Raw genomic sequence first — 24,548 nt, forward strand, 5'->3', positions numbered from 1 at the left:
TCCCATATGATCCCCCTAAATACTTCCAGGAGCGACCCCAGAGTGCAGAGCCCAGAGTAACCCCTAAGCACTAGTTGTGATTAAAAAACAAAACACACACACACATACACACACACACACACACACACACACACACACACACACACACACAAACCTTTGCGAAAAGATTCTGTCAACTGACATCTGGTGGCTGAAAGAAAGCCTTCAAGACCAACAGAGGAGCACTTTAGGTTTCACTGCTAGAGGAAAGTGGTAGCTCATACTTCAAAAGTCTCCAGAATTTTTCTCCAAATTTTTCTCCAAACTGAGGGAGTTTTCTCTTTTCCACTGCAGAGGCCAGAATGCAGTAAATTAAAGAAAAACTGGATGGAGTTCACTTTAATCCAGAATTTATAAGGTTCTTGTCTTACATGTGGACTATAGAAGGAAGGAAGGAAGGAAGGAAGGAAGGAAGGAAGGAAGGAAGGAAGGAAGGAAGGAAGGAAGGAAGGAAGGAAGGAAGGAAGGAAGGAAGGGAGGGAGGGAGGGAGGGAGGGAGGGAGGGAGGGAGGAAAGAAGGAAGGAAGTTTATACATTGATACAATGTATAAACTATAATTCAGAGTCTTGTTTAGACCTTTGAACATTCAATACGTATGTTCTGGAGCCAGAGACATAGTACAGCAGGTAGGGCCCTTGCCTTGCTCTCAGAGGACCTGGATACAATCCACATTGCCACCTATGGTCCCCTGAGCTCTGCCAAGAGTAATCCCTGAGTGCAGATAAAGGAATAAGCCCTGAGCACCACTGGGTATGTCTTCAAACAAACAAAAACAAACACTATGTTCTAAGAAGGAAACACCTTTAAGTTTTTTATTTTTGAGTTAATGCAACTATGCTTAGGGGACCAGATGGTACTGATGATTAAACTTGAGCCTCCTGCATGCTACTCATGTTCTTTCCAGCCTGGAAACATCATTGGAAAGATGTGCTGGAACCAAGGAGATATAACTCCTAAGGGACTGGAGTGTATATGCTTTGTATGCCAGAGTCCTGATTTTAATCTGGCAACACTGAGCACTACAGGAGCAAACTCTCCTCCTCTTAAGAGCCCAAAGTGGTCTCCAAGCTGTGAGAGGTATGTCCCAAAAGCAAAAATAAATAAATAAAAAAATAGGAGCCAGAGAGATAGCATGGAGATAAGGTGTTTGCCTTTCATGCAGAAGGTCATTGGTTCGAATCCCGGCATCCCATATGGTCCCCAGAGCCTGCCAGGAGCAATTTCTGAGCATGTAGCCAGGAGTGACCCCTGAGCGCTGCCTGGTGTTACCCAAAAACCAAATAAATAAATAAGTAAATGCAGAAGAAGGGGGCCAGAGAGATAGAATGGTGGCTAGAGCAGTTAGTGCCCTGCACATACCCAGCCCAGGTTCAATTCCTGGCAACCCATATTGTCCATCAAGCCTGCCAGGAACAGGGCCAGGAAGGTGGCGCTAGAGGTAAGGTGTCTGCCTTCCCAGTGCTAGCGTAGGACGGACCGAGGTTCTATCCCCCGGTTTCCCATATGGTCCCCCAAGCCAGGAGCAATTTCTGAACGCATAGCCAGGAGTAACCCCTGAGTGGCAAACAGGTGTGGCCCAAAAACCAAAAAAAAAAAAAAAAAAAAAGCCTGCCAGGAATGCTCCTTGAGCACATAGTTAGGAGTAAGCCCTGAACATAGCCCCCCACCCCCACCAACAATAAAGCAGAAATATAATATAGTGACATCTGTCAAGGCATAGATATAAAAATATCTTACCTGTAGCCAGAGGGTAGAGCATTTTGTTTGCCTTCCACGTGACTGACCAGGATTCAATCTTCAGCATCCCACATGGTCCCCAGAATCTGCAAGGAGTAACCCTTAAATGCCACCAGCTATCTCACACACACATACACACACATACACACACACACACACACACACACACACACACACACACACACACACATATCTTACCTAAGGCCTATCCCTGGGCACACCCAATCTGGGTTTAGTTCCCCAGCAGTCCATATTACTGTAACCAAGCTATGCAGGATTCATACATCATGACACCACATTTATCATGACACCTTATTAGTATGGCTACAGGGGTTTTTCTTTTTTTTTCTTTTGGTTTTTGGGCCACACCCGGCGGTGCTCAGGGGTTACTCCTGGCTGTCTGCTCAGAAATAGCTCCTGGCAGGCACGGGGGGACCATATGGGACACCGGGATTCGAACCAACCACCTTTGGTCCTGGATCTCGGCTGCTTGCAAGGCAAACACCGCTGTGCTATCTCTCCTTGCCCCAGGAGCTATTTCTGAGCAGACAGCCAGGAGTAACCCCTGAGCACGGCCGGGTTGTGGCCCCCCCCAAAAAAAAAAAAAGAAATGTTTTTTAAAGAGCCGAAGCGATAGCATAATGGTAGGGCAATTGCCTTGCGTGCAGCCCACCAGGAAGAATAGTGGTTCAATTCCCAGCATCCCATATGGTCCCTAAAGCCTGCCAGGGACAATTTCTGAGCACAGAGCCAGGAATAATCCCTGAGATCCATGTATAAAGCAAATGCCCCACACGCTTTACTATCACTCCAACTCCTAAATTTTTTTTTGTTTATTTTTGGGGGGGTCACACCCGGTGATGCTCAGGGGTTACTCCTGGCTATGTGCTCAGAAATTGCTCCTGATTTGGGGGTTTAGGGGACCTTATGGGACACCGGGGGATCGAACCGTGGTCTGTCCTAAGCTAGTGCTCTGGTAAGGCAGATGCCTTACTGCTCAGCGCCACTGCTCCAGCCCCTACATCTCTTTTTTTTTTTTTTTTTTTTTTTTGTGGTTTTTGGGTCACACCTGGCAGTGCTCAGGGGTTACTCTTGGCTCCATGCTCAGAAATTGCTCCTGGCAGGCACAGGGGACCATATGGGACGCCAGGATTCAAACCGATGACCTGCATGAAAGGCAAATGCCTTACCTCCATACTATCTCTCCGGCCCCTCTTTTTTTTTTTTTAACTTTATGTATTTATTTATTTATTTTGGGGTCACACCCGGCTGCACTAAGGGGTTACTCCTGGCTCTATGCTCAGAAATTGCCCCTGGCAGGCACAGGGGACCATATGGGATGCCGGGATTCGAACCGCCGTCCTTCTGCATGAAAGGCAAACTCCTTACCTTCATGCTATCTCTCTGGCCCCTAAACTTTATTTATTGATTGATAGATTGATTAGTTTTTGGGCCACACTCAGCGGTGCTCTGGGGTCACTCCTGGCTCTGCACTCAGAAATCGTCCTAGCAGGCTGGGGGACCATATAGGATGCTGGGAATCATACCAGGTCCCACCGAGGTCAGCCACATGCAAGGCTGTGCTATCTCTCCAGTCCACACCTAAATTTCTTTATAAAAGATCTCCTCAAGAGGGGCCGGAGAGGGCCCGGAGAGATAGCACAGCGGCGTTTGCCTTGCAAGCAGCCGATCCAGGACCAAAGGTGGTTGGTTCGAATCCCGGTGTCCCATATGGTCCCCCGTGCCTGCCAGGAGCTATTTCTGAGCAGACAGCCAGGAGTAACCCCTGAGCACCGCTGGGTGTGACCCAAAAACTAAAAAAAAAAAAAAAAAGAGGGACCAGAGAGATAGCATGGAGGTAAGGCGTTTGCCTTTCATGCAGGAGGTCATAGGTTCGAATCCCGGCGTACCATATGGTCCCCCATGCCTGCCAGGAACAATTTCTTTTTTTTTTTTTTTTTTTTGGTTTTTGGGCCACACCCTGTGCCGCTCAGGGGTTACTCCTGGCTATGCGCTCAGAAGTTGCTCCTGGCTTCTTGGGGGACCATATGGGACACCGGGGGATCGAACCGCGGTCCGTCCTAGGTTAGCGCAGGCAAGGCAGGCACCTTACCTCCAGCGCCACCGCCCGGCCCCGAGGAACAATTTCTGAGCCTGGAGCCAGGAATAATCCCTGAGCACTGCCGAGTGTGACCCAAAAACCACAAAAAAAAAAAAAAAAAAAAAAAAAAAGGTCTTCACTCTTCACTCCAATAATCTGTATTTCTTATTACCTCAAATATCTTGATTCATACCAGAAGAATAAACAAGATATTGTTAATTGCATTTTCTTTTCTTTTCTTTTTTTTTTTTTTTTTTTGGTTTTTGGTTTTTGGGTCACACCCAGCAGCGCTCAGGGGTTACTCCTGGCTCTCTGCTCAGAAATCGCTCCTGGCAGGCTCGGGGGACCATATGGAATGCTGGTATCGAGCCACCATCCTTCTGCATGCAAGGCAAACTCTGCATGCAAGGCAAACGCTTTACCTCCATGCTATCTCTCCGGTCCCAATTGCTTTTTCTTTACCATTTTTTTATTTTTTTTTGGTTTTGGTTTTTGGGTCACACCCGGCCTTGCTCAGGGGTTCCTCCTGGCTGTCTGCTCAGAAATAGCTCCTGGCAGGCACGAAGGACCATATGGGACACCGGGATTCGAACCAACCACCTTTGGTCCTGGATCGGCTGCTTGCAAGGCAAACGCCGCTGTGCTATCTCTCCGGGCCCTAATTGCTTTTTCTTTTTTTTTTTTTTTTTTGGTTTTTGGGCCACACCCTGTGACGCTCAGGGGTTACTCCTGGCTATGCGCTCAGAAGTTGCTCCTGGCTTCTTGGGGGACCATATGGGGCACCGGGGGATCGAACCGAGGTCCGTCCTAGGCTAGCGCAGGCAAGGCAGGCACCTTACCTCCAGCGCCACCGCCCGGCCCCTAATTGCTTTTTCTTAAAGAAACTGGTAGACAAAGAATGAGGAATGTGAGATAAAATGTGACCTTTAGGGCCGGGCGGTGGCGCTAAAGGTAAGGTGCCTGCCTTGCCTGCGCTAGCCTTGGACGGACCGTGGTTCGATCCCCCGGTGTCCCATATGGTCCCCCAAGCCAGGAGCAACTTCTGAGCACATAGCCAGGAGTAACCCCTGAGCATTACCGGGTGTGACCCCCAAAAAAAAATCAAAAAAAAAAAATGTGACCTTTAGGGCCGGAGCAGTGGCGCAAGCGGTAAGGCCTTGCCCCTGCTAGCCTAGGATGGACCCGCAGTTCAATCCCCTGGCATCCCAAGCCAGGAGTGATTTCTGAGTGCATAGCCAGGAGTATCCCCTGAACATAATTGGGTGTGGCCCCAAAACCAATATCTATCTATCTGTCTATCTGCCTATCTATCTATCTATCTATCTATCTATCTATCTATCTATCTATCTTTAATAGGTTGGGTTTTTTTTTGGTTTTTTTTTTTTTTGGGCCACACCCTGTGAGGTCAGGGGTTACTCCTGGCTATGCGCTCAGAAGTTGCTCCTGGCTTCTTGGGGGACCATATGGGACGCCGGGGGATCGAACCGCGGTCCGTCCTAGGTTAGCGCAGGCAAGGCAGGCACCTTACCTCCAGCGCCACCGCCCGGCCCCTGGGGTTTTTTTTTAGGTCACACCTGACAGCGCTCAGGAGTTACTCCTGGCAGGCTCGGGGGACCATATGGGATGCCGGGATTCGAACCACTATCCTTCTGAATGTAAGGTAAACACCCCATCTCCATGCTATCTCTCTGGCCCCAATAGGTATTTTCTTTATCGAAATACTTTCTTTTTATTTGTTTGTTTGTTTGTCTGTATTGGGGCTGCACCTGACTGTACTCAGAGCTGATTCTGTCTCTGTATTCAAAGATCACTCCTGGCAATGCTCAAGGGACCAAATGTGGTGGCAGACATATAATCCAGGTTGGTTATATATAAGGCAAGTAAGTGCTCTACCCATCATGCTACCTCTTTGGCCGCATATTTTTTTGTTTGTTTGTTTTTGGGCCACACCCGGCGGTGCTCAGGGGTTACTCCTGGCTGTCTGCTCAGAAATAGCTCCTGGCAGGCACGGGGGACCATATGGGACACCGGGATTCGAACCAACCACCTTTGGTCCTGGATCGGCTGCTTGCAAGGCAAACGCCGCATCTTGCCGCTGTGCTATCTCTCCGGGCCCCTTTGGCCGCATATTTAGGCCAAATAGGAAAAATGAAACTGAACAGGGTGGAGTGATAGGACAGCAGATAGGACATTCCCCTCGTATGCGGCTGACCTGGGTTCTATCCCCAGCATCCCATATGGTCCCCCAAGCCTACTAAGAGAGAGAGAGACTCATGAGCTCAGAGCTAGGAGTAGCCCCTGAGCACAACCAGATGTGAGTGGCTCGAACACAAACAAACAAACAAACAATTCCCACAAATCTAAACAAAAAACAAGGCTGGAAAAATAGTACAGCAGGCATACAGCCAACCTAGGTTCAATTTTTGGCAGTCCATATGGTCCACTGAACTCCACTAGGAGTTATCCCTGAGTGCAGAGCTAGTAAACCCCCACCACCTCCAGGTGTTGCCCTACATCTCCCCAGAGGAGAAAAGAAAGAAATAAAAAAGAAGAAGAAGAAGACAGGGCTGAAGTGATGGTACAACATGCCTTGCATGTGGTCAACCCAGATTGGATCCCATCCTTCCATATGGTCCCCTGCCAGGCGTAATTTTTTTTTTTTTTTTTGGTTTTTGGGCCACACCCAGCGGTGCTCAGGGGTTACTCCTGGCTGTCTGCTCAGAAATAGCTCCTGGCAGGCACAGGGGACCATATGGGACACCGGGATTCGAACCAACCACCTTTCGTCCTGGATCGGCTGCTTGCAAGGCAAACACCGCTGTGCTATCTCTTCGGGCCCGCCAGGCGTAATTTCTAAGCGCACAGCCATGGGTAAATGAACAACAACAACAACAAAACAATGGAAAAAGTATCTATTATACAATTCACTGTAGTTTTAGCAAAACAGCAACAGGTACACCGTATCTCATGATAATAATGATGAAGCTTAAGACCTATAAATGCGGAGCCGGAGAGATAGCATGGAGGTAGTGTGTTTGCCTTGCATGCAGAAGGACAGTGGTTTGAATCCCAGCATCCCATATGGTCCCCCAAGCCTGCCAGGAGTGATTTCTGAGCATAGAGCCAGGAGTAACCCCTGAATGCTGCCGGGAGTGACCCATAAACAAAACAGACAAACAAACGAACAAAAGACCTATAAGTGCAGATAGTTGGAAATCAGGTGGATGTTAGGACATGTTGACTTAACTGTTGGGTAGGAGAGACCTTCCAGAAGTGATAAGCTAGGCAAAAGCTCAGAGGCTAGAAGGAGTGGACCATGTGACCTCTATGGCCCAGAATAGCCCTTGGTAACTTGAGGAATGGAGGCAGGGGTTGAGATGGAGTCACGTGGCTGGATCTGAAGAAGGAGAGGAGGTGAATAAGGGAGACTGCAAGCAGATTCTCTGGGCAACTGATGGGAGGAGGAAGGGCTCAAGGAGTTATTTTTAATATTATTCAGAGTGCATAAAGAGGATTTCTCAGTAGGAAAAAAAAGGATATGATGTACGTAACAAATATTTCCAGAGATTAGAAAGATACTCAGTGACTGGAGCAATAGTTCAGCGAGTAGAGCACTTGAGTCTCATGTGGCTGACCTGGGTTCAATCCTCAGCATCTCCTATGGTCCCTGGAACACCATCAGAAGTAATTCATGAGTGAAGACCAGGAATAACTCCTAAGCACTTCTGGACATGGCCCAAAAACATAAAAAAAAAGATGTACCGAGTCGAGTGATAGTGCAGCGGTAGGGCATTTGCCTTGCACGTGCTGACCCAGGATGGACCTGGTTCGATCCTCAGCATCCCATATGGTCCACCAAGCCAGGAATGATTTCTAAGCACATAGCCAGGAGTAACCTCTGAGTGTCACCGGGTGTGGCCCAAAAACAAACAAAAAAAAAAGATGTACAGGGGGAGGGAGTGAAGGGAAATTGGAAGTGGTGACAAACCTGTGCTATGTAGCTATCCCTGCTGGATTTGGCAAGTTAATTAATAGTTGGTAATTTAGGGGCCAGAGAAATAGTATGTAAGTGCTTGACCCACGGGTTTTTTTGAGGGGTGTTTGCTTTGCAACTAGTCGATCCAGGACGAATGGTGGTTTGAATCCCGGCTTCCCATATGGTCACCCAAGATTGCCAGGAGGGATTTCTGAGTACAGAGCCAGGAATAACCCCTGAGCACCGCTGGACATGACCCAAAAACAAAACCAAAAAACAACCCAATACCCATTCACCAGGAGGGGTAAGGTTGAGAGAGAGAGAGAGAGAGAGAGAGAGAGAGAGAGAGAGAGAGAGAGAGAGAGTAGGGAGGTAGGTAGGAGGTAGGTAGGTAGGTAGGTAGGTAGGTAGGTAGGTAGGTAGGTACCCCAGGTGGGCTTTTACATATCAGTGGAAGAGCTTTATGGGAAAGAGGAAGATGGGAGAACACCTTTGTGTTGGGTTAATAGCTGGGTTCTGATCCAGGGATTTGTGTTTTTAGTTAGTATTTGAAGATATTGGTGTCAAATAAAGAAATGTCAGGGAATTTGGTTGCTTCAAGTATAGAGAATTAACTAGGAAAACTTTAAAGGCAGCAATTATTTAATTTAATGAGTAGGGATTCAATAGGCAAATTGGCTTGATAGACCCATTGTACCTTGGAGTTTCTGCAGCTATTATTTGAGTTAAGGCAGAGAGTTAATGAGGTCACAGATCTATTACCAGTCAGATCCTTAAACCAAACCAGTTCACTCAAAGTAGCTGTCTCATTGTGAAAAGCCCTGATAAAAGATGGTAGAGCTGGAAAAAGCAAGTCTAGTACCTCAAGGTCACATTATTATTGTCTGTGTGCAACTATGTGTGTATGTTGCCATGGATTAAACCTAGGTCCGCAAACATGCGAGGCAAGTGCAATACTGCTTTGTCACACTTCGGCCAAGATAATATTGTTCCTAGAATGACTTGAATTATTATCTTCTTTGTTGGGGGAAGAGGCACAATTGGCTGTGGTCAAGAACTATACCTGGCTCTGTGTTCAGGGATCACTCCTGGTGCTTAGGAGACCAAATACAATGTCTGGGATTGAAAATCTGCCATATTCAAGGAAAGCAACCCCTGTGCTATCTCTCAGATCCTTAGATTATCTTGGAATAGGAACAAGATAATACACCTGTTGATGGTATGGAGATAAAATGTTTCTCTCGAGTACTGAGGGAACAAGAAATGTTAGAAGGAAAAATGAGGTTATTGGGGCCAGAGAGATAATACAGTTGGCAGGGTGCTTGCCTTGTACGCAGCCAAACCAGGTTTGATTCTGACACCCTATGGTCCCCTTAGCCTTGCAGGCATGACCCCTGAGTATATAGAGCTCATTGTAATCCCTGAGCATTATCAGTTGTGTCCCCAAAACAAAAAACAAACTAAAAATGAGGTAATTTTGCTATTTAGATTTTTATGCCTCCCTAAATGATAAAGAAAAGATGACAAGACAGGGGCTAAAGAGAGTACACTGGATAGTACAGTGGATTTGCTGTTTGCCTTGCATGTGAGCAACCTGAGTTTGATCCCAGGCTACCCGTATGGTCCCTGAATAAATCACCTGAGTGCAGAATTAGAAATATACCCTCAGCACAGAAGGGTGTTGTCCAACACCCCCCCCAAAAAAAAAGAGATGACAAAACATAATCATTTAGTTAAATTTTTTTATTAAATTTTTTTGTTATACTCAGGGCTTATTTGGGCTCTGAATTCAAGGATCACTCCTGTGGCGCAAGGGATTGAATTTTGATTGGCTTTGTTCAAGGCCAAAGCTGTACTATTATTCCAACCCTTGTCAGTTACTTTTTTTTTTTTTTTTTTTGGGTCACACCCGGCGGTGCTCAGGGGTTACTCCTGGCTGTCTGCTCAGAAATAGCTCCTGACAGGCACGGGGGACCATATGGGACACCGGGATTCGAACCAACCACCTTTGGTCCTGGATCGGCTGCTTGCAAGGCAAACGCCACTGTGCTATCTCTCCAGGCCCATCAGTTACTTATTTATTTATTTATTTTTTTATCTTCGGGATCACACCTACCAGTGCTCAGGATTCTCTCTGGCTCTGTGTTCAGGGATTGCTCCCTGTGGTGCTTGGGTGACCTTATGTGGTGCCAGAATTGGCTATGTTAAAGGCAGGAGGATAATTTTGCTCTGCTCCTCACATGATCAGTATTTATTTTGAAGTGAAAACAGGCTTTGGGGCCTGAGAGATAGCATGGAGGTAAGGCGTTTGCTTTCCATGCACAAGGTCGGTGATTCAAATTCTGGCATCCCATATGGTCCCCTGAACCTGCCAGGAGCAATTTCTGAGCACAGAGCCAGAAGTAACCCCTGAGCACTGTCGGGTGTGACCCAAAAACCAAAAAAAGAAAAAGAAAGAAAGAAAGAAAGAAAGAAAGAAAGAAAGAAAGAAAGAAAGAAAGAAAGAAAGAAAGAGAGAAAGAAAGAGAGAGAGAAAAGAGAAAGAAAGAGAAAGAAAGATAGAAAGAAAGAAAACAGGCTTTATTAGAAGGTACTGAGGAAGCGAGGGGGTGGATAAGAAAGGGAGAGAGGAACGTGCTCAAGAAAATGTGAGCTTCACCTAAGGTGGAGACTGGACACTCTCTCTCTGTCTCTCTCACTCACTCACTACTCAGACTGCGTTTAGCAATAAACTAAAACTGTGTTCTCATCTTTATCACTTAGTGTGAAATTTCTGCATATAATAAAATAAGAATTTAAACACCTTTTCCCAGATTTTTTTTTTTTTTTTTTTGTGGTTTTTGGGTCACACCCGGCAGTGCTCAGGGGTTATTCCTGGCTCCAGGTTCAGAAATTGCTCCTGGCAGGCTCAGGGGACCATATGGGACGCTGGGATTGACCTTCTGCATGAAAGGCAAACACCTTACCTCCATGCTATCTCTCCGGCCCCCTTTTCCCAGAATGTAAGTAATTTCCTCTTGGAAATTCAGATAAAATGAGAGAAAACGCAATAAAAAAATTTTTTTTGGTGCCAAAGACCATTGACTCAAATCTTTTTTTTTTTTTTTTTTTTTTTTTGGTTTTTGGGTCACACTCGGCAGTGCTCAGAGGTTATTCCTGGCTCCATGCTCAGAAATTGCTCCTGGCAAGCACGGGAGACCATATGGGACGCTGGGATTCGAACCGATGACCTTCTGCATGAAAGGCAAACGCCTTACCTCCATGCTATCTCTCCAGCCCCATTGACTCAAATCTTTATCTAGTGGAAATACCAAATACATATTATACATATACATATATTAAATGTTTATTATATTTCTTTTCTTTATGATAGATTAAATCAGGTAAAAACATAGATGTATATTTGAAACCTGGAGGCCACACCCAGTAGTGATTGGGGCTCACTCCTTGCTCTGCACTTGGAATCTCTCCTGGAGGATTCAATGGTGCTGGGGATTGCACCTGGGCCACGTTGGGTCAATGACAAGGTTTCTGCTGCTTCGACTGGCTTTACTCTTTGATAGCATCGGTCATATTCTGCCCTTTCTTTACAATTACTTTAACCTCTCAAACTCCGGATTGAGACTTAGGCAATTTTCTTTTTTTCTTACTTATATGTATGTATCTAGGTGGATTGGGCTGAAGTGACATAGTACAGAGGGTAGGGTGTTTGCTTTGCAGGTGGCTGACCGGAGTTTGATCTTTGGCATCCTATAGGGTCCTCTGAACCCCGCCAAGAGTGACTGATTCATGATGCCCTAAGTAAGCCTAAACCCACCCTTCCTCACACCTATATTCATTCCAGCGCTATTTACAATAGCCAGACTCTGGAAACAACTAAGATGCCCTTCAACAGAGGAATGGCTAAAGAAACTGTGGTCCATATCCACAATGGAATATCATGAAGCCCTCAGGAGAGATGAAGTCATGAAATTTTCCTATACATGGGTGTACACGGAATCTATTATGCTGAGTGAAATAAATCAAAGGGAGAGAGAGACACACACAGAATAATCTCACTCATCTATGAGTTTTAAGAAAAATTAAGGACATTATTGTTATCATGCTCAGAGACAATAGAGATGAGGGCCAGAAGGACCAGCTCACCATATGAACCTCACCACAAAGAGTGGTTGAGCGCAGTTAGAGAAATAACTACACTGAAAACTATCATGACAATGTTGATGAATGAAAGAAGTAGAATGGGGCCCGGAGAGATAGCACAGCGGCGTTTGCCTTGCAAGCAGCCGATCCAGGACCAAAGGTGGTTGGTTTGAATCCCGGTGTCCCATATGGTGCCCCGTGCCTGCCAGGAGCTATTTCTTTTCTTTTTTTTTTTTTTTTGGTTTTTGGGCCACACCCAGTAACGCTCAGGGGTTACTCCTGGCTATGTGCTCAGAAGTTGCTCCTGGCTTGGGGGACCATATGGGACACCGGGGGATCGAACCGCGGTCCGTCCAAGGTTAGCGCAGGCAAGGCAGGCACCTTACCTTTAGCGCCACCGCCCGGCCCCTGCCAGGAGCTATTTCTGAGCAGACAGCCAGGAGTAACCCCTGAGCACCGCTGGGTGTGGCCCCCCCCAAAAAAAAACAACAAAAAAAGTAGAATGCCTATCTTGAATACAGCAGGGGTTAGAAAGAGGGGGGCATTGGTGATGGGAATGTTGCACTGCTGAAGGGGGGGGGTGTTCTGTTCATGACTGAAACCCAATTACAATCATCCTTGTAACATGGTGCATAAATACATATATATATATATTTTTTTTTTTTGTTTGTTTTTTATTTGGGCCACACCCGGTAACGCTCAGGGGTTACTCCTGGCTATGTGCTCAGAAGTTGCTCCTGGCTTGGGGGACCATATGGGACACCGGGGGATCGAACCGCGATCCGTTCAAGGCTAGCGCAGGCAAGGCAGGCACCTTACCTTTAGCGTCACCGCCCGGCCCACATAAATAAATATTTTATAAAACAAAACAAAACAAGGGGCCGAAGAGATAGCATGGAGGTAGAGCATTTGCCTTGCATGCAGAAGGTTCGAATCCTGGCATCCTATATGGCCCCCGTGCCTGCCAGGAGCTATTTCAGAGCATAGAGCCAGGAGTAACCCCTGAGCGTTGCCAGGTGTGACCCAAAAAACCAAAACAAAATAAAACAAAACAACCTAAACCCAGCCAGGTGTGGCCAAAAAAAGAACAAAAAAGGGGAAGAAATCTTGCAGTTGAATGCCCACCAAGTCCCCCCCCCGTATCCCTGAGCACAGCAGACAGGAATGAGGCCCTAAGTCTAAGAGGTCTGCGGGGGCTCCCCAAAGGCGCCACCAGCATGCAGCGGGCCTCGGCCTTTGCTGTCCCTCGAACTCGGCGCTCTCCAGGCCCGGCACTACATCTCCCGGCAGGCCGCGTGTCCGCTGCTTCCCTCCCTCCCTCCCTCCTTCCCTCCGCCCTCGCAGCCCGGGCCAAGGCCGCGGCTTCAGTCCCGGTGCACCCGAGCTCGGGCCGGGCGTGCTCCGAGGCTCTGCAGCCGGCTCGGTCCCCCTGCGGGGAAGAGGCCCCGGGCCGGGTCCGAGGGACAATCGGGGGCGCAAGGGCGCGGCTAGTCGGGTGCATGGCCCAGGCGGGCGTGCGAGGGCTCCGGGCCGGGACCCGCACCGCGACCCAGCGCTGCCGCGACCTCCAGCTGGGCTCGAACTCGCGGACAGCTCCGCCCCCGGGCACGGCGCGACCAATGAGGTGAGTGGGTGGTGCCGGAGCGTCCCCTCCCAGCGACCCCCAGCACCCCAAGTTCGCCGGTGGGATGTAGGGCCCCAGTTTATTGTTTTTAAATTATTATTGGGGGGGGCACAAGTGGAGGGAGGGTTTGGGCCTTAAATGCGGCGCCCTGGGGTGACTCCTGGCTCTGTGCTCAGAAATTACTCTTTGCAAGTTTGGGGGACCCTGTGGAGTGCTGGGGATTGGATATGGGATGTTCGTGTGCAAGGCGCCCTACCCACTGTGCTATCCACCCTGGCCCTAGACCCTGTGTCTAGATTTTTATTTATTTATTTATTTATTATTTTTTTTTGGGGGGGTCACACCCGGGAGTGCTCAGGGGTTACTCCTGGCTCTCTGCTCAGAAATCACTTCTGGCAGGCTCGGGGGAACCATATGGGATGCCGGGATTCGAACCACCGACCTTCTGCATGAAAGGCAAACGCCCTACCTCCATGCTATCTCTCTGGTCCCTGGGTCCAGTTTTGCAGCACGCTTTTGCAGGTTACTTTCGAGGGCAAGGCCCTGCGGTGGGTGCTCTCTTAGCAGCAGGCTTGGTTGCTCTGGGGCACTGAGCTACTCCTGAGAAGCTTAGCTTTTCACTCTAGCTTGCAGCTTTGGAGTGGCCCCTAGCCAGTAGTCAAGAGCAACTGGCTCCGGGTGTGTTCCCATCTCCTCCCAGGCCCTGTCCTCAAGCGCCCCCGACCTTTCACACTCGTGACTGCCTGGCCAGGAGTGTGGCTGGCAGCTGCAGCTGCTAGGGGAATTCTTGTCTGGCTGGACTGCATTTCTCTGGGGCCCACCCTCGCTCCTTTCACCTAAGAGTTTTGGACTTGAGGAACCCAAAGAATCGTGACTTATTATTTATTTATTTTTGGCTTTAGGTCCCTAACCTGCAGCACCTTCTTGCCTGAGACTGCCTGGGTCTTGGCGGCTAAGGCTTTCTCTCCGTCCAGGCGTTCCTTTATGGGCTTTGCTGCGCCCTTCACCAATAAGAGAAAGGCTTACTCTGAGCGCAGGATCATGGGGTGAGCATCCTTCACTACACTGCATCTTTCCACGTACTCTTTCCAACAAATAAGCATGTCTAACTATAATGTAAGGGAAACTGATGGTCAAGATTCATTCCTGGACAGTCTTTCCCCATCTATCTCATGTCCTTTTTCTTCCCCTTCCAGTCTTCCAGCCTCAGTTTCCCTGTTCTTTGTTGCTGTGCATGTGCATTAAGTGAAACAACCAGGGTTGGGCAATCCGAGAACATGTTCTATATTTTCTGAGCTAACACTTGTCAAATACTTATGACTGTTAGCAGTTAGATGGCTTAAGTCTACTATTTTCTTACATAGGTTTTCTTTTTTTTTTTTTGGTTTTTGGGCCACACCCGGTGGCTATGCGCTCAGAAGTCGCTCCTGGCTTGGGGGACCATATGGGACGCCAGGGGAATCGAACCGCAGTCCGTCCGAGGCTAGCGCAGGCAAGGCAGGCACCTTACCTTTAGCGCCACCGCCCGGCCCCTTTACATAGGTTTTCTATTTGATCCTCTCTACAAACTTGTGAACTGGGTACTTTTAGCACCTATGATTTATAGATAGAACATAAATACACAGGTAATTTACCTTGCACACATCCAATCTGGGTTCCATCCCTGGCACCACATATGGTCCCCTGAAATTCTGGAGCACAGAGCCAGGAATAAATCCTGAGCATGACTGGGAATAATCCTAATTCCTCACAAAAACAAAAACAAAAAACTTGGGGGCCCAGAGAGATAGTACATGCTTGCCTTGCACGAGGCTGACCCTGGTTCAGTCTCTGGCATCCTATATGGTTGCACTGTCAGGAGTTATTTCTGACAGGAGTGCAGTGCCAGGAGTAATCTTGAGCATTACCAGAGGTGCCCCCCTCAAAACAAACAAACAAAAACCAACCAACAACAACCTTTGGCTGGATAGATAGAACAGTGGTTAAGGCCTTGCATGTAATTGACCCTAGTTCAATTGACCCCATCACCCCATATGGTTGCCAGAAACTTGCAGGAGTGATTTCTAAGCACAGGGTCAGGATTATGCCCTGAGTACAGTCAACTGTGGCCCAATTTTCTACCTCTCCAAAGGGAAAATGTCGATCTGAGATCCTTCTGTGATCATAGATCATTCGTAAAACTGATGGTCTGTTTCCCCTGGGGAGATGGTGTTTTTTATAATCACAATAACCTGCAAAAGCATTGAAAAAGGAAAACTTCATGAACTTTTCCTGTTTGCAGATTATCATTCCTGTAGGTTTATTTGGGATTTCTAGTTCCTAATGGTGATTGCTTAGTGGGTATAGTTACGGAGGTCAGGAGCATGCCTAGGATGAGGAACTAACCCATCTGGCAGTTCCTTGGCCTCTATGATTCCTTTCCCTAGGTACTCAATGCAGGAGATGTTCGAGGTGGTGTCTAATGTCCAGGAGTATCGAGAGTTTGTGCCTTGGTGTAAGAAGTCTACTGTGGTATCCAGTCGCAAAGGTCACCTCAAGGCCCAGTTGGAGGTTGGCTTTCCACCTGTCTTGGAACGTTATACCTCTGCTGTTTCCATGGTCAAACCTCACATGGTCAAGGTGAGGTCTTAGGTCAGGTTTTTGTGTTCTCTGGCACTCTTGCTTTTGGACCACACCTGGCTTGGCTTTGCATTCAGGGACCACTCTGGTGGGCTTGGGGGACCATATATAGTGCTAGGAATTGAACCCAGGTGATTACATGCAAGGCAAGCACCCACCGTTGTACTATCTCTCAGGCCTTATATACTTTTATGCATCAGGGCTATTTTGGCCCTTATAAAATTTTATTTTCATATGTCAGGTAGTTCCCTATTAGAAAGAAAATGCTTTCAAGTTTTTCTAGCATATTTTATAAAAATCTATTATATTTTATTCCATTGTAATATCTAACTACTTGACTGCTCTATTTATTCTACTAGGCTGTTTGCACTGATGGTAAGCTCTTCAACCACTTAGAGACCATTTGGCGATTCAGCCCCGGAATACCTGCCTATCCCCGAACTTGTACTGTGGATTTTTCGGTGAGTTAAGAGATTGTATAGCATAAAGCTGGGCTCGAGCGGGGAGTTGAATCCAGATCTCATGCATGCAAGGCATTTCTTTCTTTTTTTTTTTTTGGGGGGGGGGCCACACTCGGCGGTGCTCAGGGGTTACTCCTGGCTATCATAGCTCCTGGCAGGCATGGGGACCATATGGGACGCCGGGATTCGAACCAACCACCTTAGGTCCTGGATCAGCTGCTTGCAAGGCAAAAGCTGCTATCTCTCCGGCCCCTATTTCTCATTTAACCACATAACCAGCTCTAGTTTTTAAAAAGGAGGGGGAAGGAATTTAGTTCACACCCATAGTACTCAGGGATTATTCTTGGCTCAGTGCTCATTCTTTTTTTTTTTGTTTTTTTTTGGCCACACCTAGCGATGCTCAGGGGTTACTCCTGGCTGTCTGCTCAGAAATAGCTCCTGGCAGGCACGGGGGACCATATGGGACACCGGGATTTGAACCAACCACCTTTGGTCCTGGATCGGCTGCTTGCAAGGCAAACACCACTGTGCTATCTCTCCGGGCCCTCAGTGCTCATTCTTGACTATGCTTGGGGGACCAGGGATTGAACTGGGGTCAGTTCAAACAGCAAAGGCCTTAACCTATGTTCTCTTTTTTTTTTTTGGGGGGGGGGGATAATTGGCAGTACTCAGGGGGTCACTCCTGACTCTGTGCTCAGAAATCATTCCTGGAAGACTCAGGGGACCATATAGGATGCCAAAGATTGAACCTGAGTCGGCTGTGTGAGAAATGAACGCCCTACCACTATTACTCTATTTTTTTTGGGGGGGGGCTACACCTGGCAGCGCTCAGGGGTTACTCCTGGCTTTGCACTTAGAACTCGCTCCTGGCAGGTTCAGGGGGGACCATATGGGATTCTGGGAATCAAATCTGGGTCCATCCTGGGTTGGCCGCATGCAAGGCAAACTGCTCTACCGCAGTGCTATCACTCTGGCTCCTCTATTGTACCCTTTCTGGCCCTAGGCCCTAGAGTGAGTCTTTACTACTGTTAGCACTTAATATTTATCAAGTCAGTGATACTTTCCACTGGTCTGAGCTTGCATGGAATTTGTTTTCTGAGTTCAGTCCTAAATTCCAATTTTTTTAGGGGAGCCAAGGAGACAGAGGGAGAGTAAAGAGAAAGACTCCTTATAGCTGGCCAAGATTTATCACACATGGTTTTGAAGAATTTGTTTCTTCCTCATTCCCAGATTTCCTTTGAATTCCGTTCTCTACTGCACTCCCAGCTGGCCACTATGTTTTTTGATGAGGTTGTTAAAAAGAATGTTGCCGCCTTTGAGCGCCGAGCAGCCACCAAATTTGGTCCAGAAACAGCCATCCCCCGTGAACTGATGCTCCACGAAGTGCACCAGACTTGAGGCAAAGTATTATTAAGCTCTTCCTCTCCTCTGCTTCCACACCAATTCTTTTATTTATTTCAATTTGCTCATTTGAAAGAAGAATCGGTGTTCAGAATCTGGAACTCATGCACTAACCTGGTTGGTTGAACAAAGTAGGGCAAAGGCCGAGGTAGGGGAAAGGAGGCTTGGAAAGGCTTCCCAAAGCCCTACGTGGCCGACAACCTGTAACCTTCTCACGGAGTTATTTATGGTAAGGACTGAGTAAATGTCCCTGGGTCCTTCTGAGATGACTGTATCTGATCAGGGAGACTGCAACTTTCATAAGGACTAAATAACTGAGCCCTTCCCTATCAAAGGTACTAGGCAGTTGATGTAACTTGGACCTGCCTGAGATTTGCCACTAGCTTAAAAGCTGTATGACCCAACTTAAAAAAATATTTCTATGTTGCTTGCCTAGTGGAAAGCAAGGGGGCACTTTCAAAACCATCAGTGCCAAAGGAGTGACAAAGCACTGACCAGAGTTGTACCCTTGGATTTTACCTTATTCTTCCACTTGGCTTGAATTTTTGTAAAATTTCAATAAATTGTGTCGGTGTCAATATGGCTTTTAAAAGTTCTTTGTGTGTGCGTTGTATTAGATTTGGAAGTCATGGCGTCCTGGCCTTGCGGGTTAAAGGTGGATGAAAGTCTCTGCTAACTATAGTACCACATACTGAAAGGCAGAATCTCACCCCTCCCTTGCCTTGCCTATTTATAGACTTTTCCAAATCAGTTGCAGCAGGAATCTTGGGACAGAACCACCTAATGTTTGTCTGCCATATAATGAACACCCTTAGGACCATCTCTTATTTGTAGTGTCATGTCTTTTCAGAGTAGGTGCTCCATGAAATACACTGAAGCCCCCAGTGGCTCTGGTTCCAAGGTAGCAGTCAACTCATCTGTTTCTTTTACCCATTGGGCTGAACTGATTTCCTTAGATCAGTCACACAAGCAGTTTTGGGTCTTGCTATATTCTTTGATGACAAAATTAAGGACAGAAACTACAGTCAAAGACCTGTAACCTGGATAAAAGACAGAAATCACCTTTGGAAATCAGAACATTCTGATTAGGGTTAAGTCCAGGATCTCTTTTTTGGGGTGGTGCTAGGGGACATTATATGAAGTGCTGGGGATTGAACCCTGGGTCGGCTCTGCTCAAGGCAAGAACCCTACTACTATACTTGTCTCCCCAGCCAGTATCTTGCTAGTCATATTTCTTACCTCATAACAGGGATTGTCCAAGGCTTTACTTAACAGCAGTCTAATAGTACAGACGGTAGGGTGCTTGCTTTGCACCTGGGTTTGATCCCCTGCATTCCATATGGTCCCTGTGTCCTATCAGGAGTGAATCCTGAGCTCAGATGTAGGAGTAATCTGAGCATTGCTGGGTGTAGCCCAAATCTCCCCCCTTCCCCCAAGAAAAGCAATTTTAACAGTTGTTAATAAAAACATTTATTTTGCATTTTTATACAGAACAACCTGAAGTTTGCATCGTGACTTGACAGTTATCCAGGGGTTTACAGACAGTGTGTTCATCTCAACAGCATGGTTCTGGGAACTTGGGGATCCACACAAACATAGGCAGGAGTTGTGAGAAAGGGCACAGCAGGAGTGTATTTCAATCCTTTCTTAAAGAAAAGGCAATAGAGCAGTCTGAGTCACTGACAATCTGTGCAAATGGGGCTTCTAAGCAGACACTGTACTGTGATGTCGTGGGGAGGGGCAGGACCAGGACCTCGATAAATAAAGGGGCTTTCTTGTGGCAGGGTTGGGAAGGCAGGCTTATTCTTTTTAATGTCCTCAGCCCTTGGCCCAGATTCAAAGACTATATCCAATATCAAACCATTTATCTGTTCCAAAAGGGGCTTATGTAACCCTGGGACTAGACCATAAAGGTATCATGCAAGATATTTCCAAGTCCTTATACTATAGCCACAGCATTTATTAAAAGAGAAAGTCAGTTACAGGCTAAAGGTGTGTGCTCTGAGGAAGTAAAAAGCTTAGATCACAGGAAGCACTCATAAACCAAATGGCCGGGAGAGCCCACAAGTCAAACAGTGGTAGACTGGATGAACAAGGTGTTTTGTAGGGATCAAGAAGTGAAGATGCAGAGCATCTTCGGCCTGAGGAGTAGCAAGTAGAGAAAGTAGGGAAGGGCATGGATGTTAAAGTAATGGCAAATAGAACACTCCCAGACCTTAATTTTCATTTAAGAATTAAGAAAACCAAACAGCAGGTGCCACTTCAATAAATGCCATGGCCTTTATGGTCACCTTTTTAGAAGAAAGAAAAGGGCCAAAGCATACCTGGCTAACCAACAGATTTTGATCAGGAGAGGCGTCTGTGTGCACAGAGAGGAAAACTGGGCTCAGAACAGCTTACAAGCCAACATGATTCCTATGAAAGCAGCAGAATGCTGGTTTGCTGGCCCAGTAAGGATAGAACCAAAAGCTCTTGACATGACTGCAGATTGTCTACAGCCTGCTTTGTCCTGGGGAAAAGGAGTAAGATTCTCTCTAGAGATGGAGGTGGCGGGGCATCGCAAAGCTAACCTGTACCACATGCATTAGTCCTGATCATCCTACAATTGATGGGCAACTCCTACCAGGCAGGGGAAAGGAGCTGTTTAGGGAAGGGGTCACTTTTTATTTCTTAAAGTCTTAATTTATATTAACCTCAAACTTAGCATCAGTGCCTCGGATACAATTTGTCTTTAAAGGCCCCCTGAAACAAAAGTATACATTTTTCTTAAAGCGCCCTCACTTTCTAGTAGTTAGTTTTACCCCAGTCTCCAGTTTTACCCGGACTTAGAGTCTACAAACTTCATCAGACCCTCTGTGCTCATGGACTTGGGCCTCTCCAGAGGGAAACCTAGAGCTCGGCTCCAGATAAGCTGCGCCAGCACACCCAGTGCCCGTGACACCCCAAACAGGACTGTGTAGTAATTCATCTCCGTCATGCCATAGTACTGTAAGGTAAAAAAGAGAAAAAGCCATGTTACAAAGGCTCAGATGGAGTGGCATAGACCAGTTCAGGGCAATAAAACTCAAACCATTTCATTTTTAGGGGGTAGGGGTTTGGGCCATACCCCGTAATGCTCCAAGTTTACCCTGCAGTGCTTGGGGGACCACATGTGATACCAGGGCTTTAATCCCTAAACTATTTATGCAGCCTCCCAATCTGTTTGTTATTTTTAAATTGTGGGGCCATATGCCCTATGATGTTCAGGGCCGAGCCCAGTGGTGTCTGGGATGGCATAGACCAGTAGGGATTAAACCTGGGTTCACACACATGCAAGGCATGTTCTCTACTACTTAAGCAACTACCGGCTCAACTACGCCAGTCGATAATCTCAAAGGATAAGGCCTCTTCCCCTGTCCGTACCTCCTCCCACCATCGAAAGTATAGGGAAGAATTGTGAAGCCTATTCTAACAAGTGAGTTGATCTTGTGAATGCTAGAAAATAGCAGTGTTTGGTATAAATTAAAAAGCAGAGAATGGCATACTCACCTGGAGCAATACTCCACTATGAGCATCAACATTGGGCCAGGGATTCTTTGCCTTGCCCTGCTCTAAGAGAACATTGGGCACAATCTTGTACAGCTGAGCAACTAGCTTAAACATGGGGTCTTGAGGCAGATGTTTCAGAGCAAACTCCCGCTGACAGGTATAACGTGGGTCTGTCTTTCTTAAGACTGCATGGCCATAGCCTGGGACAACCTGCATCGAGAAGGAAGAAAGTCAGTTGTATTTGAAGGCAAATTTCTTCTTTTTGTTTCTGGGCCATACCTGGCAGTGCTCAGGTATCTTATATAGTACAGATCAACTGCATCCGTTGGCAAGTGCCTTACTAGTTGTGTTATCCCTTCAGCCCTCCCTCCCCCGTTTGTTTCTGGACCACACCTGGTGACACTCAGGGGTTACTCCTGGCTACGTGCTCAGAAATCGCCCCTGGCTTAGGGGATCATATGGGATGCCAGGGGATTGAACTGCAGTCCATCCTAAGTTAGACTCCTTACCGCTTGCTCCACTACTCTGCCCCCCACTTCAGCCCTTTTGCTAACAGTTTGGTAGATAAATTGAATGGGGAAATAAACATCTCCTACATTTAGGGATTTTGGTCATTCTTTCTTTGATTTTTCCCAAACCACAGAATTTGACTATGCTAGTTGCTAAGCATTTCTGCTTACCCGTCCTGAGTTGAGTGTATTCCATATGTAGTCTCGTAACTTCTCATCTGACACATCTTTGCCAACTTCCTTTTGTAGTTGTGTCAGCCATACAAGCACTTCCTATGGGTAAGAGAGCATTTAAGGTCACAAATAAAGGAGCGAATAATAAAAACACAAAACAGGCAAAGGGGAAAAGTAGCTTTACCTGGTTTGCAAGTCCATGTAGGGGCCCTGCCAGCCCATTCATAGATGCTGCAAAGGACAGGTAAGGATCTGAAAGCGCACTGCCCACCAAGTGGCTGGTATGGGCACTTACATTGCCGCCCTCGTGGTCACTGTGGAAAAGTAAGAGCAAGGCCAAAAGGAAGAAAAAAAAAAAAAAGAGGAACAGGTTAGAGAAACCTTTCTGTCTTGTTTGATGTCTCCCCATCCTACCAGATATAGCCAGAGATGGCCTAATTACTTGCCACTGTTCACTAACCCAGACTGGTAAGTGTGTTTCAAGCTTTCTGATCTTGTATTTTATGCCACACCCAGCTGTATTCCTGGTGGGCTCAAGGAGCCTGATGAGGTGCCAGGGCTTGAACCGGGGTCGACTATGTACAAGGCAAGCAAGCAGCATGCTATCTGCTGTATTATCTGTATTATCTCTCCAGCCAGTTGTTTGGTTTTTTTTTTGGCCACACCCGTTTGATGCTCAGGGGTTACTCCTGGCTAAGTGCTCAGAAATTGCCCCTGGCTTGGGGGAGCATATGGGACACCGGGGATCCAACCTGTGGTCCTTCCTTGGCTAGCGCTTACAAGGCAGGCACCTTACCTCTAGCGCCACCTCTCCGACCCCACTCCAGCTAGTTTTATTTTTTTTCTTTTCTTTTTATTTTTGGGCCACACCCGGTGACACTCAGGGGTTACTCCTGGCTATGCGCTCAGAAGTCGCTCTTGGCTTGGAGGACCATATGCTGGGGGATCAAACCGCGGTCTGTCCTAGGCTAGTGCTGGCAAGGCAGACACCTTACCTCTAGCGCCACCACACCGGCCCCTATTTTTTTTCTTTTTTTGGTTTTTGGGTCACACCCGGCAGCACTCAAGGGTTACTCCTGGCTCTATGCTCAGAAATCGCCCCTGGCAGGCACGGGGGACCATATGGGATGCTGGGATTCGAACCACCGTCCTTCTGCATGAAAGGCAAACGCCTTACCTCCATGCTATCTCTCCGGCCCCCTAGTTTTATTTTTCTGAGCTCATCTAGGAGTGCTGCAGGCTATCAGCTCTCAAACCAACTTCTAATAGTAATGGCCAGAAGAGGGAGCTCTTGGATGGCTGAAGGATCAGCGAAATGTGACAGGCTTTTTGTGATGCTGCTATAATTTCCCTGCCCGTTCTGAACTTTACTAGAACTTTTGCTTGACTTTTATCATCTCCTATGCTGTGATTCCATCTCCTTCCTTCCAACTACTTGCTCTCAGAATACAAGAATGTTGTCCTAAATTTTAGAATTTAGGGACTGTATCTTAAAATTTCCCCCCAATCCCGGCACCAGATGGGTGCTACTGTTGAGTTTTGCTCACCTGTGGATGGTGAGGTACAAACGCATGAGCTCAGTGAACTGAGCATCGGTATAGCCTAACATGTTGGTGAAATTGTGGGACCAGTCCAGCTTAGAGTCAATGGCTCCAATGCTGCTGCCCTCTCGATAGAGATTTCGGTAAATCTTTGCGGCAACACAAGGTAGCTTTGCAATCAGATCCATACAGTCCTCGTAAACCAACTAATAGAGAGAAGAGAAAAAAAAAAGCAGAAAAGATTATCAATGAAGGATTACTCAGGGATACCTATGCTTTCTATTTTCCATGACCTATTTGGGTCAGTGGTTAAAGAAAGAACAGTGACTACTTAACTCAGGGGTCTCAAACTCAATTTACCTGGGGGTCGCAGGAGGCAAAGTCGGGGTGAGGCAGGGCCGCATAAGGGATTTTGCTTACCCAATATTCACAATAAAAAAAAATCACAAAAAAAATCGCATTAAACATTTGCATACCCCAATGGAACTGCTCAGGGTATACGAATGCTTGATGCGATTTTTCTTTCTTTTTTTTTTTTTTTTTGGTTTTTGGGCCACACCCGGTAACGCTCAGGGGTTACTCCTGGCTATGTGCTCAGAAGTTGCTCCTGGCTTGGGGGACCATATGGGACACCGGGGGATCGAACCGCGGTCCGTCCAAGGTTAGCGCAGGCAAGGCAGGCACCTTACCTTTA

The 24,548-nt window shown here is 47.1% G+C and overlaps 3 protein-coding genes across 5 annotated transcripts in view; 2 read left to right on the forward strand and 1 right to left on the reverse strand.

Annotated features, from left to right (window-relative positions):
• Positions 1-24,548, forward strand: part of ESYT1 (extended synaptotagmin 1) — a 224,043-nt gene that overhangs the window by 179,548 nt on the left and 19,947 nt on the right. The window contains exon 32 of one of the 2 annotated variants that reach the window (XM_049783990.1): positions 19,681-19,766. The exons of the other annotated variant lie outside the window; for it this stretch is intronic. The gene's annotated coding sequence lies outside the window, so the exon portion shown is untranslated. Of the gene's footprint in view, positions 1-19,680; positions 19,767-24,548 lie in introns of those variants that run through there. 2 annotated transcript variants of the gene reach the window in all.
• COQ10A (coenzyme Q10A) lies at positions 13,348-18,680 on the forward strand. The gene is made up of 5 exons (XM_049784113.1): positions 13,348-13,621; positions 14,524-14,667; positions 16,048-16,240; positions 16,600-16,701; positions 17,932-18,680. Exons 1-5 carry the CDS (start codon positions 13,497-13,499, stop codon positions 18,097-18,099), a joined length of 732 nt encoding a protein of 243 aa, XP_049640070.1. The 5' UTR covers positions 13,348-13,496; the 3' UTR covers positions 18,100-18,680.
• The window catches only part of CS (citrate synthase), a 33,404-nt gene continuing 28,412 nt past the window's right edge, over positions 19,557-24,548 (reverse strand). For both annotated transcript variants that reach the window (XM_049784006.1, XM_049784008.1), the window contains 5 exons: positions 23,861-24,060; positions 22,498-22,627; positions 22,311-22,412; positions 21,631-21,840; positions 19,557-21,088 (listed from right to left, as the gene is read on the reverse strand). In XM_049784006.1, coding sequence (XP_049639963.1) covers positions 20,918-21,088; positions 21,631-21,840; positions 22,311-22,412; positions 22,498-22,627; positions 23,861-24,060 — 813 coding nt within the window. In that variant the 3' untranslated portion in view covers positions 19,557-20,917. The remainder of the gene's footprint in view (positions 21,089-21,630; positions 21,841-22,310; positions 22,413-22,497; positions 22,628-23,860; positions 24,061-24,548) is intronic.

Source organism: Suncus etruscus, chromosome 11 (genome assembly GCF_024139225.1).
Source record: "Suncus etruscus isolate mSunEtr1 chromosome 11, mSunEtr1.pri.cur, whole genome shotgun sequence".
In the NCBI taxonomy this organism is placed as follows: Eukaryota; Metazoa; Chordata; class Mammalia; order Eulipotyphla; family Soricidae; genus Suncus; species Suncus etruscus.

What these genes read in the sequence shown, in the direction of transcription:
- COQ10A (XM_049784113.1), top strand. Translation starts at nt 13,497, where the DNA reads ATGGCCCAGGCGGGCGTGCGAGGGCTCCGGGCCGGGACCCGCACCGCG. An exon ending in TCTGAGCGCAGGATCATGGG is followed by an intron (nt 14,668 to 16,047) that starts GTGAGCATCCTT and finishes TCCTTTCCCTAG; the next exon opens with GTACTCAATGCAGGAGATGT. An exon ending in CTTGTACTGTGGATTTTTCG is followed by an intron (nt 16,702 to 17,931) that starts GTGAGTTAAGAG and finishes CCTCATTCCCAG; the next exon opens with ATTTCCTTTGAATTCCGTTC.